Raw genomic sequence first — 19,294 nt, 5'->3', positions numbered from 1 at the left:
GTAGAACACAAAGTAGCTTCCTTCTACAGAGCTTTCAGTCTGGTTAGGAACATTGGTGGGGGTCCAGGGGTGGTAGTGGTGACATAATTAAAGCAGTGTGATGAGTGTTCTAGAAGTGGGTGAATAATTCTGTTGAGAGCACTAGGAAAGAAATAAAGATGCTGTCATTTGAGTAGAGTCTTAAAGGAAAGATGTTTTCACTCGAGGAACCATATGTATACAAAGGCAAAGAGTTGAGAAAAAGTAACCATGGTATCTTAGGGGTGCATAGACTAGCACGTCTGGAAAGGAAGGAGTTCTCATTCTATGATTCATTCAGGTTTTTCTAGACTACTTAAATAGGCCTGTAGTCAATATTAAGATAAGTGGTGGTTATCAATATAACTATTAAAGTAAGATTTTGGAAACTCTTTTAATTTATTGATAACATTTTTAAAGATTTTTTTTGCATTTTTATATGTTTAAAATTTTTGAGATTTTAACAGTTTCTTGACAATATATGTTCATATTATATGGAGGTTTTTTTCCCTATTATCTATAAACAGTGTTTAATTGGGACCAAGATAATGACCCCTGTAGGCTTGTAGTCAGGAGCCTCTGTGTGTAGTATGGCTAAAAAACTAGTAGACCACCATTCAGGAGCTCTGAGTTCACATTCCAGTCTCATTACTTGCTGATAAATGATGCCTACCTTTTAATTACCTAATTTGGAAAATGCAAATTATAATACCTGTCCTGCCTCCTTTCCTGGGTTTTTGCAAATAGCCCTGGTTCAAGGGTAGGGTGTTTTCCTTTAGGTAAAACTTAGTAGATATTAGTAGTCTTGCAGCTGAGTTCAAAAATGTGATGTTAAGATTGGTGTCTAGGGTTTATGGGGAACACTTTGTGTAGTGGGAATTCTGGAAAGAAGAAATAGAAAGGAACATTCCTGCAGCTATGGAAGGCATTGGTAGGGGAAGTCAAAAAGTAGCAAGATGAATTTTGCCATTGGCAAGCTTTCGATGGGGTTTCACTGAGTCTATCTATGATGACAAAGTGAAGTCAAAAAGAGGTTTAGCTCCGAGACTGGCCCGAGTTCAAATTCTAGCTTTTGCTAAGTTTTGACTTGGGGTAAGTTCCTTCTTTTCTTTAGGCCTTGCTTTCCTCTGCTGTAAAATAAATAATATCTACCTCAGAGGATTATTGCGAGAATCAAATGTGATAATGAGTAGAAAGGTCCAAAAGGAAGAGGTGGAGGTAGATTAAGGTAAAAGGGTGATCCTTCTCTCCTCTTTAGCTAAAATGCTTTTCTTTTGTTATCATTTCACCACAGGGATACATAGCTGTTTATCCAGGATAAACAGATTCAAAATGTGATTATTAGCAACATGCCTATAACACATACATATCCCCTATAACTATTCATTTATTCCCCAAATGAATATTACATGCAACTGTGCAAGTTGCTAAGGATACACCTTAAGCTATGGTAGTATTCCTTCTCCTCCAGAGTCTCACAGTCTATTGGAGGAGATAACATGAAACAGAAGCAAATAAATAAATATGTAACTACAACTGTGATAAAGACTTTGAAAGAAAAATACAGGGTGCTTTGAAAAGGTGTAACTAACACTTAAGGTAGACCAAGGGGCTCTAGGAGGGCCTCCCTGAGCAAGTAACATTTAATCATAAGCCTAAATAGGAGTTAGGTGAAAGGAAGTGTATAAGATAGTAATGCCATTTACAGGGGTGAGGAATATTACAACAGCACTGGTTTAGAGGGAAGGAGTCATGAATTCAGTCTGGGAAACATTGCCAACATGCTGAGCAGGGCCTGTGAAGACATCCAGTAAAAATAGTTCATTGGATGGTTGAATGGACAGAAAAGATTGGAAATCTAGACTGGAGATAGGATTTTGAGAGCCATCAGTATATGGAAGGTAACCTCCCCAGCCTGGATGAGATACCTAGAGAGAGTATTAGGTGAGAAGAAAGGACTCACCACGTGAAGACCAAGTGGAGGATGGTGGAGAAGGAGCAGGCAGAGGAAGGAGGAAGTCGAGAGAGTGGAGCAGTCAGCGTTATTAAATACTGCTAAGAGATCAAGTAGAATGAGGACTGAAATGTAGGAGGTAGACTTAGCCCCTTGTTAATGCAAGTAGAATGGTCAGGTTAGATGTGAGACTAGTGGGGGCTGGAAAGCGCATGCTCGTGGGAGGTGAGATGGTGAAACAACATGCACACAGTTCCTTTCATAAGTGTGGCTACAGAGAGGGGAAGAAGAAAGAGGTGCTGGCAGCTGAAAAGGGAATGAGATCAAGGGAGGAAAGCCAGCCGCCAAAAAAAAAGTAGTGGAGGAAAGATTTTCTTTTTTAAGCTGACAAAGACCTGAGTACATTTCAGTGCTGATTGGAAAGATCTAAGAAAGTGGGAGAAGCTGAAGGTACAAAAGAAAAGGGATTATCACTGGTGTAAGAATTTTGAACCCAGTGTGGTAGAAAGGTTGCAAGTGAAGAGCAGTATGGGGGAAGGAAGGTAGTGGGAGTAAAAGAGGGCATGTTGACTGAGAAAACACCAGGCAAGATATGTCTACAGAACATAACTAACTTACTGGCCATTGCCATGTGATTTAACCTGTACTTAAGCAAGGACAGGTTGGACAGTTTTTATTTTCTTATGTTGCCCTTTAATTGTCAGTAAGCATATTGGTTCTGCCACTGTAGCAGTTTATGAAAGTCAGAGAAAAAAATAATGAAATGTTACCTGTTTATTTGGCCACTAGCTCTGGTAAGCCATGCAGGGAAGATAGCTGAAACTGGGTCAAAATGAGATTTGGGGATTACCTATGTTTCATGTATTCTTGTTTTCTGTTTACAGTGATAACCTCCCCCTTTCTCCATTTTTAGGCCTTTTCTGATGCCATTAAAAAATGGCAGGAGCTGTCGCCAGAATCCAGTGGGAAAAGGAAGAAGAGAAAAGAAATGAATCAGTATTCTTACATAGATTTCAAATTTGAACAAGGTAATGACACACTGAGTGCTGACTCTGGGTGAAGGTACAATGTTGAACCTTCCTTTACCTGGTTGTCAGTAAAGGAAGTCATGTTACAGGCTGCTAAGAATATGCCAGGCCAGTCCCAGGAGTGACTGACAAGGACTGTTTTGACATCAACATTTTTAGAAAGTGGCTACAGTTGTTGGCTTTCTTCTTCCTGCTTTACACTATGACAGGAAAATTTTGTGCAGTGTTAGAGAATTCATGTGTGGAAAAGTGTTTGGGGTTGCTGTTAAGCTTGGCAAAAACTGATAATGGGGGTTTGATGAAAATTGGCTGTATCATTAGTAAAAAGTACCTAGACTTAGTGATTGACTATTTACCGCAGAAGGGTTGCTTACACACCTGAGAGTGTTCCTCTATCATTCTGTTATTCTTATTCATGAAAGCCCTTTCAAAGATGCTACTGCAGGTCTAATCCCCCCAAAAGATAAACTTGTTGAATTTTATAACAAATTTCACCCAAGTTGCTTGTGACCAAGAAAAAAGTTTACTACAACTTTTTCTATAAGTTATATTTTCCTTTCTTTTTCTCCTATTTGTTTTTCTGTTACATATATACTTAATTACAAGACTTAATTTCAGTTACGACTAAATGGGAACTCCATGAAGTAACTATAGAGGTGGAAAGTATTTGAATTTCTGGACTCTTCATGATCTGAAAGAAAATCTCCCAGGCTATGATTCCTTCAGTCCCTAAGCTAGTCTGTGGAGCAGTACTCTTCTGACATGACATTCCCAATGGTCTGTGGCAGAATGAGAAAGTAGGGACAATGTGTAGGTGGTTTTCCATTCAGCAAAATTTTACCCAATAAAGCAAAAATTGCCCTTTAGACTAGGCATCCCTAATATACAACCATACAGTCTTTGTTTCTGACTTTCATTGGTAGAGAGAGGAAAGTACTACAGGTTGGGTATCCCTCATCTAAAGTGCTCGGGACCAGAAGAGTTTCAGATTTTGGATTTTTTCAGATTTAGGAATATTTGCAGAAACTTAACTGGATGAGCATCTCTAATCTGAAAATCTAAAATGCTCCAGTGAGCATTTCCTTTGAGCATCATTTTGGCAATCAGAAACTTTCAGATTTTCAGATTAGGGTTGTTCAACTGTACTTTGCAAGACAGTCTACTCCCTTGTTGGTCAGCTCTGTCTTTTGGAATGTTCTTCCCAAGCCAAAATATATTTTCCTCAAATTTCCTGCCATAGTTACAGTTCTTACCTCTGAAGAGTCTCAGAATCTATCTTTTGCCTCCTCGTTGGCCTGATCGTCCTTTTCTGTATGTCCTTCTCTAGCTTGTCAGTATCTCTTTGAAAGTTTGGGTGTACAAGACTGGATATCATACTCCAGGTGATATCTGCTGTATAGTGATAACAATGAGATTCACATTCTGTACTTCAGTCCATATAGCCTAAGAATGCCTTAGCTTTTTTAAATCAAAACATGTTATACTATTGGCTCACATGAAGCCTTTTCACCCACATTGCTTTTTAAGTCACATACTTTCTCTCAGTTTTGCTGTGTCTCACATTTTTCCTTGTTACCTTCATCTTACTGGTGTCAGCCCATTGTTTTAGGCATATCCCTTTAATTTAGATACTGATTCTTAAATTGTACTTGTTAGATAATCTTTAAGGACACTGAAAGTATGAAATAGAAAACACACTTGATTTATGTTAGTGGTTTAATATTTATGACTCACATCTTGCCTTTCTTGAAGCTTTTTATAAGCACATAGGCTAAGAATCCCACATCTGTTCCAAGAATACCATTTTTCACCTTTTTATTTTTTTTTCTGTCCAGGCTCTATATTTAACCATACACATTGCTTGGCTCAGAGAAAGACGGGTTCTCTTTCCTGTGTTCTTCCTATAGTTTTATATGCTGACCACTGCAGTCTTCTCATAAAGAGTCAGTTTAAAATTTGGAGGTAAACTGAACGTTAATAAAAATACGTTTCACCCACCTCTAGCAAGGCTGACCAAGAGAAAGAAAGAAAACATAAATTAACTCATATCAGGAATTGTCACTCCTGACAAGGGGATGTCACTATAGATCCTGCATACATCCAAAGAGGAATATTATGAACAACTTTACTCATATAAAGTGGACAGCCTGATGGATCAACTCCTCAAAAAATGGATCAACTCCTCAAAAAATGCAAACTACCAAAACTCATTCATATAATTTGGTTTAGCCCTATAGCTATTAAGGAATTTGAATTGGTAATTTTAAATCTCTCAAAGAGAACTCTACATCCCCAGATGGTTTCACTAGAAAATTCTGCCAAATGTTTAAAGAATAATTAACATCAATTCTACACAATCTCTCCCAGAAAATAACAGAGTAGGAAATACTTCCCAATTTATTTTATGAAAGCAGTATTACCCTAATAACAAAACTAAACAAAAACAGTGCAGAAAAGAAATCCATAGACCAATATTCCTCATAAATGTAAATACAAAAATCCTTAACAAACTATTAGCAAATGGAGCCTAGCAATATATTTTTGAAGTTATACACCATGACCATGTGGGGTCTATTCAAGTGATGCAAGACTGATTCAATATTTGGAAATCAGTCAGTGTAATCTACCATATTACTAGGCCAAAGAAGAAAAATCACATGACCATATCAATTGATGCAGAAAAATCATTTAACAAGATGTAATACCCATTCATGATTAAAACTCTGAGAAAATTAAGAGTTGAGGGGAGTTTTCTCAACTTAGTAACATCTTCAAGAAAACCTATAACCAACATCATATGTAATGGTGAATCATTTCCTCAAAGATCAGGAACAAGGCGAGGATGTCTCTGTTCACTGCTATTCAGCATAGTACTGGAAGTTCTAGCCAATGCAATAAAGAAAAGGAAATAAAAGGTACAGATCAGAAAGGAAGAAATAAAACTATCCCTTAGGCCAGTCAGTTATCTCAGTTGGTTAGAATGAGGTGTTATAACACCAAGGTCAAGGGTTCAGATCCCCTTACCAGCCAGCCACCAAAAAAAAGCCAAACAAAAACTATCCCTTTATGCAGATGACATGATTATCTACATGGAAAACTCCCAAGGAATTGACCATAAAACTCTTAGAACTAATAACTGAGTTCAGTAAGGTTTCAGGATATAAGATCTATCTACAAAAAAGCATTGCATTTCTGTATACTAGCCAGGAGCATGTGGAAACCATATTTAAAATACAACACCATTTACAAACTCTCCCAAAAAATTAAATTCTTAGGTGTGAATGTAACAAAACATGTACAGGACTTGTATGATGAAAACTACAAAACACTAATGAAAGAAATTAAAGAACTAAATAAATGGAGAGACATACTGTGTTAATGGATTTGGGATATTCAGTAAAGATATCAGTCCTCCCCAAATTGATAAATAGGTTTCAAAATCCTAGCAAGATTTTTTGTAGATAAAGGCAAGTTTATCCAAAATTTATATGGAAAGGCAAGGAACTGGAAGAGCTAAAACCGTTTCAAAAAAGAATAAAGTGGGAGGAATCGGTCTACCTGATTAATATTTATTACATAGCTACAGTAATCAAGACTGGTGTTGGCAAAAAGATAGATACTTAGATTAATGGAACAGAATAGAGAGAAATAGACCTGCACAAATACTGATTGGAGTGGGGGGGGGGGCTACTTTTTTTTTTTTAATATTATTTTTTTACATTCTAATGTTGCAGAGCAATGGGGGGGAGGGGTAGAAGCGAAGGGGGAGGGAAATCAGGTTGGAGGAGAAAGGAGGGGGACATAGTCAAGGCCCATGGCACACCCCTCATTCCAGCAGGGGAGAACAGGAGGCTTCCAGCAGTGGCTCTGTTGTTACTGGGCTAGATGCAGATGTCAGGGAGCATGGCTGAAGCCCTTGGCACCCCAACACCCTGGCTCAGAAGCCTGCAGTGTTTCAGGTAGCTGCTCAGTGGTCATCGCTGAGCTGGTTGCAGATGTCGGCGGGGGCAGGGGCTGCGTGGCTGAGGCCCTCAGCACCCCCACGGCCCCAGCTCAGAAGCCTGGAGCACTTCCAGAAGTGGCATGGTGGTCGTCATTGGGCTGGTTGTGGATGTTGGGCAGTGTGTAGCTGAAGCCCACGACCCTCCCCTCTCCCTGGCTTGGGAGTCCAGGGGGTTTCCAGTCCTTCTAGGTTTTATAGGTAGGTGTTCTTTGGTGGTGTTAGGCCTTTTACTGGTTAATATCAAAGTTTGTCTCAATCTGTGGGTATCTTGTTTTTTTCTTTCAGTTCTGTGTTGGATTATTCGCTGTTCCCACCACTTAAACTCTGCACTGGAACTAATTTGTTGTCCTTTTCTTCTAAAATGGGGGGACTTCCTGTGGGAACCAGCACTTGAGCCCTGTAGTTGAGCTAAATTGCTGCTTTGCTGCTGATTCCCTGGGGAAGGCTTTTTGTGCAGCTCAAGTTTTAATGGTGGACTTTATAGGTACTTCTGGGTCTTCTGAGGTCAGTACACCTGGATTGTGTGGAAACTCTGGTCAGGCTTGAGTCTTTTCAGCAAACTGCACCCTCTGCAGTTCTGTATTCCTGACCAGTCTCTACTGAATGGGCCTGTGCTGATTGGAGGGCAGATCATCTATCCATGCTGTGCACCACTGCTCCCCCAGTGGCCCATCTCCCCCACTACCTGCACTTCAAATACATCCCATGGGATGGGCCGTGCACTAGTCCCTTGCAATAACTCACCAGCCTCTGAGTGGCTCCTTTTTCAGTTGTCTGTGGCTCCTCCTTTGTGGATCCATGGGAACCCTCTTAGTGATCTTGCTGGCCTGGGGGCCGCCAAGGCCTTCTTCTCCTCTGCCATCTCCAAGCAACTTCATACAAAGGTCACAGATGCAGCTTTTGCCAGCTCTTGCTCCAGTGTGCTCACCAGTGCAAGCCTTGAAGTGGCCAGGGCTCAAAATGGTGGGAGCGGTCCTTTCTTTCTCTCACTGTGGCTTCTCCTGTCTTCATGAACTCCGTAGGTCTCTCCTTCTCTTCCCCTGAGCTCTAGTGACCCCAGCTTGGCTGTCGTTGCTTTTTAATAGTTGTAAATTGGTTGATGTGTGGGAGAGAGTGGTGCTAGGGACCATCTATTCCTCCGTCTTGACCAGAAGCTACTTTTTTATTAAACAGCCTCATTGAGATATAATTCGCATACCATACATAATTCCATGTTTTTAGTTTATACACAGTTGTACAATCATCACCACAATTAATTTTAGGATATTTTCAACATTCTTTAGCTATTTCCCTCCAATTCCCCCCAGTCCCTGGCAACACTAATTCCTACGTCTACATATTCGCCTGTTCTGCCCATTTCATATAAATGAGATCATACCATACATGGTCTCTTGCAAATGGCTTCTTTCATTCAGTATAGTGTTTTCAAGGTTCATCTATGTAGCATGTATCAGTATTCATTCCTTTTTCTTTTTTTTTTTTCATAGCTGGCTGGTACAGGGATCAAACCCTGGACTTTGGTGTTATCAGCACCGCATTCTAACCAACTGAGCTGACAGTCCAGCCTTCATTCCTTCTTATTGCCAAATTATTTTCCTTGTATGGGTATACCATTTTATCTATCCATTCATCAGTTGATGGACATTTGAGTGCTCAACTGATTTTTGACAACAGTACAAAAGCAAGTCAGTGGACAAAAGATAGCCTTTTTAACAAATGGTGTTGGAGCACATCCATTAAAAAAAAAAAAAACCTCAATCTTAGTCTGACTCCTTACACAAAAATTAAATCAGAACCAAACATAAAACTATAAAACTTTGAAGAAAAACACAGAAGTAATCTTCATGATCTAGGGCTAAGCAGAGAGTTCTTAACTTGACACCATCAAAATTCAAAACTTCGGGTCTACAAACAACTTTTTTTTAAGAGGGTGAGAAGATTTGCTACAGATTGGGAGAAAATATTTGCAAGTCACATCTCTGACTGAGTATGAGTATCTAGAATATAAAGAATTCTCAAAACTCAACAGAAGGAAACAAACAATCCAATTAGAAAGTGGACAAAAGATGTAAGACATTTTACCAAAGAGAACATGCAGGTGGCAAATAAACACACAGGAGATGTCCAGCATCATTTCATTAGCCAAATGCAGATGAAAACCACGAGATATATCACTACACACCTTTCAGAATGGCTAAACTAAAAAGTAGTGACAATCCTTAGTGCAGGTGAAGATGCAGAGAAACTGGATCACTAATGCATGCTGGTGAGAGTGTAAGACAGTACAGCCACTCTGGAAAACAGTCTGTCAGTTTCTTAAAAAACTAAGCATGCAACTACAATACAGCTCAGCAATTGCACTCCTGAAAATTTATCCCAGAGAAATGAAAACTTATGTTCACAAAAAGCATGTACATACATATTCATAGCAACTTTATTCAGAATAGCCGAAAACTAGAAACAACCCAAACACCCTTCAATTAATAAATGCTTAAACTGTGGCACATCCAAGTCATGGAATACTATTCAGCAATAAAAAGAAACAATCTATTGATACATGCTACAACCTGGATAAATCTCCAGAAAATTATGCTGAATAAAAAAGCTAATCCCAAAAGTTTACATACTGTATGATTTATTTAACATTCTTGAAATTATAAAATTATAGAAATGGGAAACAGATTCGTGGTTGGCAGAGGTTAAGAAAAGGATGCTAGTGGAAGAGAGGGAAGTAGGTATGGCCGTAAAGGCAACAGGAATTATCCTTGTGATTGGAAAGGTTTTGTATCTTTTTTTATTTTACTTTTTTGGCAGCTGGCCAGTACGGGGATCTGAACCTGTGGCCTCGGTGTTATAAGGCTATGCTATAACCAACTGAGCTAACTGGCCAGCCTCATTCTGTATTTTTTTTTTTTTTTTTTTTTTTTGACTGGGAAGGGGATCGCAACCCTTGGCCCAGCGCAGTCCGCACCACACTCAGCCAGTGAGCACACCAGCCATCCCTATATAGGATCCAAACCCACGGCCTCAGCACTACCAGCGCCGCACTCTCCCAAGTGAGCCACGAGGCTGGCCCCTCATTCTGTATTTTTACTGTCACTTATCCGTGTTCTGGTTGTGAAACTTGTACTGTACTTTTTGCAAGATGTTACCACTGGGAGAAACTAGGTAAAGGATACACAGAATCTCTGTTTCTCCCAACTGCATGTAAATCTTCAGTTATCTCAAAATTTAATTTAAAAAACAACTTATCAAAACTCAGGATGCAAGTGAAGAAGTTAGAGGAAAATTTATAGACTTAATGAAAATAAGTGTTATGGCTTTAACTTGATAAACCGTAAAAGGAACTGAGTAGTAAAGAAAAAGGGAGAAATAAAATTAATTTCAAAATTTAAATGACTTTAAATGATTATGATCATGATAGTAATTAACATTTATTGAGCACTTAGTATGTACCAGGCACTTTATGTGCTTTATGTGGATTAATTCATTTGTGCTTCACATAGCCTCACGAGACATACGTGCCATGATTATCATTATTTTACAGGTGAAAAAACTGAAGCACGGAGAGGTTAAGGAACTTGCCAGATGTTACACAGCTAGTAAGTAACTGAGCTGTGATCCCAGCCCTGGCAATCTAGCTTCAAAGCTTCCTCTCTTAACACTGTGTTTTACTACTCTCATAAAACCAAAAACTGGTTTTCTGAATAAAAAGTTTAAATTTTGAAAAATGAGGATGAACAAAAGGAGAATAAAAATAAATTGTGTAAGGAACCAGTTACAGGAAATATTGTTAAAATCAAAAGAGATTACCAAGAACAGATTTGTGAGTAAATTGAAAATCAAGATGGAATAGAGTTTTCTAGAAAAACATAATTTACCAAATCAACTGAAGAAATATAAAACCTGAACAGGCAAATTCCATGCCTGATATTTGTCATTCTACTATCTTTTATCCTAAATGTTATTTACTGTGATAAATCTAGGTACTGCTCTTTCAGCTTTTCTGTATATTTGAGGATTTTCAAAATAAAAAGTTTAAGAAACATACATGTAGCACATTTGCTCCTACCAGAATGGCTGAAATTAAAAACTGGTTGATACCAGGTGTTGGTAAGAATGTGGAGTGACTGGAACTCCTGTACATTGCTTGTGTCAGAAGGGTTTAAATTGATACAACCACTTTGGAAAACTGGCATTTTTTTCTTTATTTCTTTTTTTTTTCCTTTTTTTTTTTTCTTTTTTTTTTCTTTTTTATGGCGGCTGGCATTTTCGGGTGTTGACCTTGGTGTTACCAGCACCATGCGCTAAACTAGCTGAGTTAACCCGGCCAGCCCTGGCATTATTTTCTAAAGCTGAGATTCCAGCATATCCCATGATCCAGCAGTTTCACTCCTTTGTGTATACCCAACTGATTGTAGGCATACACTCACCAATAGTTGCAACAGCCCTATTCATAATAATCCAAAACTGTAAACCCAGATGTCCTCAGTAGTAGAAAGGATAATAAATTGTGGTATATTCATGCAGTGCAATATAGGATAGAAGAGGCTCTCTAGTTGGAGCATAACAAAAGAAGGTCGAAAAGTGCATGATAGATTAGGGAATGCTAAGGAGCCCAGTCTTCCCAAATGGTAGAACATGTTGTAGGAGGAGTCATGAAACGTACTGCCCAGGAGTAGGTGAGGATGGAAGCCACAGAAGACTGGAAATGGCTGGCCTGGATTCCTAGCATACAATTGTCTGCATGATTGTGCATTGTCATATATCTTCTAGGTGACATAAAAATAGAAAAGAGGATGTTCTTTCTGGAAAATAAGCGGCGACATTGTAGGTTCTATGACCGGCGTGCCCTCCTTCCAGCTGTGCAGCAAGAGCAGGAGTTCTATGAGCAGAAAATCAAAGAGATGGCAGAGGTAGGAAGATATGCTCTGGTCTTGGAATGTGTTTCTGGGATTCTGGTTTCCTGTTACGGCTTAGTACCAAACTGTCTTTTAAGATTTCTCTGTTCTTTAGAGTGACTAATTTGAATAAATGACAAAATTTTTAAAAGGAAAACAAAGCTGTGTTTTGTAATGATACTGACTAAAGTTCACAGTTTCATAAATCAGATTTAGAGAGTTTTAACTGGACCTTAGTAAGCATATCTGTTTCACCCCCCTCAGCCTCTAGTGGAGAAAAACCAGAGACAGTTTTCATTTAGCTCTTTTATTTTCCCTAATATATTATCAAATGTGCGTGTCAATCAGAATATATATTGGTTGTTTAATATACTTTCTAGACCAGCGGCTCTCAGAGTGTGGCCCACAGATCCCTGGGTTCCCCAGGACTCTTCAGAGAGTCTTCATGGTCAGATCTCTTCTTATAATACTAAGACATTATTTGCTTTTTTTTTCACCATGTTGAATTTGTACCAACAGAACTAAAGCAATGGTGCCTTAGCATGAAATCAGGCCAGTGGCACAAAACGGTAGTTTTTTCCTCCACCACCACACTCAAATTTTTAAAAAATACGCTTCACCTGGAAATATCTTTGATAAAGCAGTAAAAATTATTTATCAAATTTTGACCCTCGAGAACATCTTCTCAATATTCTGTATGACACAATGGGAAGTATGCATAAAGTGCTTCTGCCACATCCTGGGATATGATGCTTGGCTCAAGCAAAAGCACTTGTGCTACTGGGTCACAACTGGCTGAGTTAATCACTTTTTTTTTTTCCCCCCACACAGAACACCATTTTTACTTGAAAAAGTGGCTGACAGAGAAACTGATTATTCAGTTAGCTATTTGGCAGACATTTTCTCAAATGAAATAATTATTTGTGACAAATGATAAAATTCTAGATCTCAAGCAGAAATTAGAATTTTAATGAAGTTGCTATCATCTTGATCCATCCGTCACAGAATCACATTCATTAATATCACCACTGATCTTATCAGAAAAGTATTTAAAGTATTGGAAATTGATGTATGTGTAGTTAATTGTAGTTGTAATCCCTGATGTCCAAATTGTCCCATCTTTGGCCAGTGGCAGCCCCTTCAAATTCATCCCTCTGTCCTGTCCCCAGTATTCTCTGACAACATCCTGGTTTTGTGGCAGTGAGGTGACCCAGGTTCAACATCTGCCTTCTCTGACCCAGACCTGAAATCAACAGTTTCTCCAAGCTGCTTTATTTTCTTTAGTGGGAATTTATGCTGAGATTTCTGTTTCAAACTTAGCTTATAGGTTTTTTCCACTTCTCTCATTTTACGTTTGTATATCTCTTCTTTTATAAGAATCTTGGTTCTTAATAACATTATATAATTCTTGTCAAATTATGTTAAGAATATAAAATCAAAATATTGTATTTTAAGGTCACTTGAAAAAAGAAGTCTGTGTGGTTATACTGTTAACTTGATAAATAATTAAATTTGTTTCTCTTTATTTTCAACTTTTAGGGAATTGCCTTTTTGTTTGTTTTTTTATCTGATTTTGCTCTTTAATTTTGCAAGATATTTTTAGTTCTAAAGCCAAAAGTATAAAACAAGGAATATTCAGAGACATGTAGCTTCTGTTCTGTCCCTTCCCACGTGTTCTCTCTTTCTATGTAAAAACATTGCTATTAGTTTTTGGTTTATCTTTCCTTATTTTATATAAAAGCAAATATATGTGTGTGTGTACTTTTATTTACCCCTCTTTCTTATCCAAAAGGTAGCACACTCTTCTACTGTTGTTTTTTCACTTAACAGTGCATTGTTGCAGTCATTCAACAGCAGTCCTCTTGCCTTTTTGAAACTGGCTGGTTTGCCATTTTATGCAGTACCAGAGTTTATTCAATCATTCCCCTATTGATGAACATTCAGGGTTGTTTCCAGGTTTTTGCTATTATAAATAGTGGCCATGATAAGTGAGTTTGTTCATACATCATTTCATATTTCTGCCCCAGGGTATCTTTGGGCTAGATTCCTAAAAGTGGCATTGATAAGTCCATGCAAAGATCCCCTCCATCATGGCTGTACTATTTTGCGTTATCAGTATTATACAAGAGTGCCTGTTGCCCCACAGCATAACCAACAAAGTATATTGTCAAACTTGGTTTTTACCCATTTGGTGTTTTGTTTGCTTATGCTATTCTTTGCTATTCAAAAGTGTTTTATATGTCTTCCCTTATTCATTCCACATTTTGAGTCAGACTTAGGAACAATTTCCCCATATTTTCTAGTGCTTGTATGGTTTCTTTTTTTATAGCTAGGTCTCTGATCCATTTTTAATTTATTCTCAGGTAACTTTTAAACTACTAAACTATGTAACTGATGTGATGACTGTTAATAATAGGGTTATGTTTCTGGAAATAAATACTAAATGGTTTGTGTCATCTTTACTAAACTTGTATCTGAATGTATGACTTTTTTGTTCCTCAGCATGAAGACTTTTTGCTTGCCCTGCAGATGAATGAAGAACAGTATCAAAAGGTAGTTTGAATTCTCATCTAATTTATTTATTCTGGGTATTTTTATGGACTGTTTTCTCTTACTACCTTTCCTCAACATTTTGATGGCAAATTTATTTCTTTATAACCTACTCGTAGTCTGCTGAGTTTATGGTTCAGCCAAGTTGCAGTCAAATACATGAACTAGTATAGACAGTCTTAATACTAGACTGAATCAAAATTGAACGGAAGGTAGTGATAGAGATGTTTCTGTTAAAGAACATTACCTAGAATTCATTAGATAGACTCTAAGAGGAAAATTTAGAACTCAGATATCACTTTGGCATTAAAAGGAAGAATGATATCTAAACTCATGTCTGCTGTCCTTGCATAGCAAATGGGTCCTTACGTAGTGGATACGAATGGGTTGGTGACTGGATCAGTCATTGCAGTTAATAAAAAGAGTAAATTTCCTGGTACTTTACTTGAGATTGCTGCTTTAGTTAGCTTCAGTAGTCCCTTAAGATAAAGCTTGGGCTGGGATACAACCCCATCACACTCCTGTCTCATAAAAGGAGCTAAAATTTAACTTTTGAAAGCTTTTTCTATAATATTTCTCATGCCACTTATCCCTGACTTTTATAATCATGTTAGCATCTGATTACAGATGTTATAGTTCCCCAGCACCATGGACTTAATGAATATGATAACTTTATATAAAGAATTACTCCAAAGAATGCCAAAAAAAATGAAAATCTTCCTATCTCTAGCTATGGATTAATATTGTGCTAGCATCTTGAGCAACATTTTACAGCATAAAACAGCTCATCATTGTTTTGTGCCTCCCGGGGGTTGCTTTTTACCTCAGAGTGTGTGTGTGCACCAGGGACAGGAGGGTGGGGGCAGGTATGTGAGGATATGAGGCAAGGCTTTCTCCTCTGCTTGAGCATAGGACATTTCATGTATGTGTCTCATGGCCTGCAGGATGGTCAGCTGATTGAATGCCGCTGCTGCTATGGGGAATTTCCCTTTGAGGAACTGACACAGTGCACAGATGCTCATTTGTTCTGCAAAGAGTGTCTCATCAGATATGCCCAAGAGGCAGTCTTTGGATCTGGGAAGGTAAGAACTGAATAATATGTCCATATGTAGTTCACAGCGTCTGAGGAGACCATGTTGTAGACAAGTGTAAATACTTCACAGAAGTGCCTTTTCTGAGATAAGGTGGAATATGCTGATATGCTAATATGTGCATTACCTGATTTCTGTGATTATGTTTGTTCTAAGCACAACAGATTTCTTTTCAGGAATGGTAGAATTTTTCCATTACCCCACACCTATCCCCACAAGAGCACTAACTTCATTACTCATCTTTCTCTTCATAATCAAAATGAAAGATAAACTAAAAAAAAGAGAACCTTGTAGCCCATTTGAATGTATGCAAGCTCATTAGTATTCTTTTTACAAATTCTTAAAAGGATTTCATAGTTGGATTAAAATACATATATTATAATAACTTTTATACAAGATCGTATTTCTCTGTCCAAAGTCAGTTTCTCTTGACCCAGCATAAGACAGTGTGGAAAGTAGTTTTGTGCTGTTTTACACCACTGAGTTTGTGGTATTTTGTTCCAGCAGCAATAGAAAACTAATACAGTGATTTAAAACATGGCCTTTTTAATATGACCAGTCATAAGGCACATTAACATCATTACACTCCTGGTGGTGCACTGAGAACTTGCCATAAATGTCTGATTTCAGTCTAATCTTGAGACAAATCCAAATTGAGAAACATTCTTCAAAATTACTGACTAGTACTCTTCAGAAGTATCAAAGTCGTGAAAGACTAAGAAATACTGAAAAACTGTCACAGGTTGAAGGAGACTAAGGAAACGTGACAGCTAGATGGCCACATGAGATCCTGGACCAGAAAAAGGACATTAGTGGAAAACCTGGTGTGATTTAGTTAACCATATTATACCTATGTTAACTTCCTGGCTTTGATTAATATGCTGTGGTTACATAAGATGTTAACATTAAGGGAAGCTGGGTAAAGAAGATGCAGGAACTCTGTACCATTTTTGCAACTTTTTGTAAATAACATTACTTCAAAATAGAGTTTTTGTGTTTTCAGAAAGCATGACCTTAGGAGTTTATCAGAATGCATTGGGCCTTGGGCCCCCACTTACTGGCTATGTGACCTTGAGCAAATTAAATTCCTCAAGCCTTAGTTTCTTCCTCTGTAAAATGGAAATAACCATGGGATTGTTGTGAACATTAAATGAGATAATGAGTTTAAAGAACTTATTGTCTGACACATGGTAAAATGCTTCACAAATTTTAGCTATTGCTATTTTTAAGATGTTTTTTTCCATTTGTTTGCTTTGGTGTCTATCTTTCATGTACGAAAACATTCCTCAGAGGTCTGGCATTTTTTGTTCATATTAAAGAGCTGTTTGGAAGCTCTTTGAGTAATGGGACTTTTAGACTGGTGAGTTTGACTCTAGGTGCCTGGATAGCCAGCTAGTTTTTGTGTTGTGAACCCCAAATGATACTATCTTAGGTCTTTTCCCTGAGGTGATTTAGCATATCTCCTACCTAGTAGATAAGAGCCCATCTTTCAACATTCTAGAGCTGAGTGGGAGGAAGGAGCTGGAGAATTCCCAGTTCAGTATGCAGCCTTCACTTTAAGCCAACTTCAGGCCAAACCTTAGCTCTACCCTCTGTAACTGTTTCCCAGGCCAGAGCCTTCTGGCTGTTCCTGAGACCTTCCTTCTTTCTCTCAGTCTACTGATTGCATCTGAAGGGAGCAGGAACTGGAGACTCGAAACAATCCCTCTGTTTGCAGTTTATTCCTATCAATCCCTACTCCTTGCTTCTTCCCTACCACTTAGCTCTGCCTTCCAAGGGGTCTCCAGCTTTCCGAGATCTGTAAAGGGAAACAGCTTGCTTCTCACCAGCATCTCCTTTTCATACACTGAGTTATAGGCTTCCACCTCCAGTCTGCTAAGCCATTTATCCTTTCTCCATCCACTTTCCATCTTCATGGATTGTGATTTGGGCTGATAATAGGTCATTTAGCAGTATCAAAGATGGACTTTTTTTTATTTCATGGTTTCTTTGTTTTGAGAGTGATTTCTCAGAGAAGAGAGTCAGGGAGATCTTTACACTGCCATCTCAGATAAGGTTCATTGTTTCCTTGGTTTGTTTTTTGTTTTTTGTTTTTGGCATCTGGCCGGTATGGGGATCTGAACCCTTGACCTTGGTGTTATCAGCACTATGGTTTAACCAAGTGAGGGTTTTCTTGTTTTGAGTGTGATTTCTTAGATGCAGAGATTTTTACTCTGCCATCTCAAAATCTGTGTTCTTAGCACTATTTATTTGCCTCGCATTGAAAAATGCATTTAACTACTGAAGCTCTTTGTTTTTCTGAAAATTTGGTTGAATTTTCTTTTATTTTTTTCTTTGCCTTGTCATTCTAGTCAGAGCTCAGCTGCATGGAAGGCAGCTGCACATGTTCATTCCCAGCCAGTGAACTGGAGAAGGTGCTTCCCCAGACCATCTTGTATAAATACTATGAGCGAAAAGCTGAAGAAGAAGTTGCTGCAGCCTACGCTGATGAGCTTGTCAGGTGAATTCTCAGAGTTGGAGGGTCTTCTCTCATATCATTCCCCATTGTGAAAACTGTCTGAGTGTTTTCATCAGATGACGAAAATTCTGTAACAAAGCTATATCTTCCAGTTTTCTGGCACTTATCGCTGAGAAATAAAATAATTAATTTTATTAATGGAAAAATCTGCAGCTCAATTTTTTTTTTTTTTTTTTTTTTAAGATGACCAGTAAGGGGATCTTAACCCTTGACTTGGTGGTGTCAGCACCATGCTGTCCCAAGTGAGCCAACCGGCCATCCCTATATGGAATCCGAACCCGTGGCCTTGGTGTTATCAGCACCACACTTTCCCAAGTGAGCCACGGGCCGGCCCAAGCAGCTCAAATTTTTATCTGCATTTTTTGGCACCTCCAAATCTTCTGGCCCTGGGTTGGAAGAAAGTGACATGTGCAAAGAGTTCTCATTAAGGTTGGGATATGTGTTGATTGAGTGTTTACACTGAGTCAGGACCTAGAATGGTATCTGTGTTTCCTGGTTAGAGTCAGCACAAGAAAGAGGCTCAATCCATGTTTTAAAGAAAACTAAGGAGTAAAAAAGCAATATGGCTGTCCAGCTAAAAATTCCGTCTTAGTGTGAACAGTCAGATGGAACCAAATCAGGCTCTAATATTCCAAGTAATATTACTTCTGCTGTTTTGACTCCAGGTGCCCCTCCTGTAGCTTTCCTGCTCTGCTGGACAGTGATGTGAAGAGGTTCAGTTGTCCTAATCCTCGCTGCCGAAAGGTAGGGAAGCATATTTTTTTCTAGATGTGTATCTAAATTACGATATTTTGGGCTATGCTAATGGTCTAAATATCTGATCTTTATCTGCGTGCTGACACATGAGGATCTCACACTTTCCTTTTCATGAAAGCAGATGAAGATTGGTACTTTGTGAATGGTGGTTGACATGGTTACAGAGATGGGAGCCACTTGTGGAATTGTAGTTATGAACCTCTGGATCCCTGATTTATGTTTTCTTGTAAGGAAGGATACTATTATATAAAATATGAAGGGTTTTGTTTTTCTTCCACTTTGTCACCATTTTTCTTGCTTGCTCTTTCTCCCACCCTGTGGTCAAATACTGTCTCCCGCCCCCCCACCCCCCATGTGTGCATGTGCACTCACATACTTCCTATCATTTTTAAAGTCCAAGCGACACTTCTTTAATTAAAGAACTGGGCATTATGGTGGCATCGCTATCATGTCTGGTGAGTTATTCACTTGACTC

At 38.5% G+C, this 19,294-nt stretch overlaps 1 protein-coding gene across 4 annotated transcripts in view; it reads left to right on the top strand.

The window, feature by feature from the left end:
- The window catches only part of RNF216 (ring finger protein 216), a 172,282-nt gene that overhangs the window by 52,390 nt on the left and 100,598 nt on the right, over positions 1-19,294 (top strand). For all 4 annotated transcript variants that reach the window (XM_063090425.1, XM_063090424.1, XM_063090422.1 and 1 more), the window contains exons 8-13: positions 2,886-3,000; positions 11,780-11,919; positions 14,407-14,457; positions 15,399-15,536; positions 17,897-18,045; positions 18,729-18,807. In XM_063090425.1, coding sequence (XP_062946495.1) covers positions 2,886-3,000; positions 11,780-11,919; positions 14,407-14,457; positions 15,399-15,536; positions 17,897-18,045; positions 18,729-18,807 — 672 coding nt within the window. The remainder of the gene's footprint in view (positions 1-2,885; positions 3,001-11,779; positions 11,920-14,406; positions 14,458-15,398; positions 15,537-17,896; positions 18,046-18,728; positions 18,808-19,294) is intronic.

Source organism: Cynocephalus volans, chromosome 3 (genome assembly GCF_027409185.1).
Source record: "Cynocephalus volans isolate mCynVol1 chromosome 3, mCynVol1.pri, whole genome shotgun sequence".
In the NCBI taxonomy this organism is placed as follows: domain Eukaryota; kingdom Metazoa; phylum Chordata; class Mammalia; order Dermoptera; family Cynocephalidae; genus Cynocephalus; species Cynocephalus volans.
This window is presented reverse-complemented; position numbering and strand designations above follow the sequence as displayed.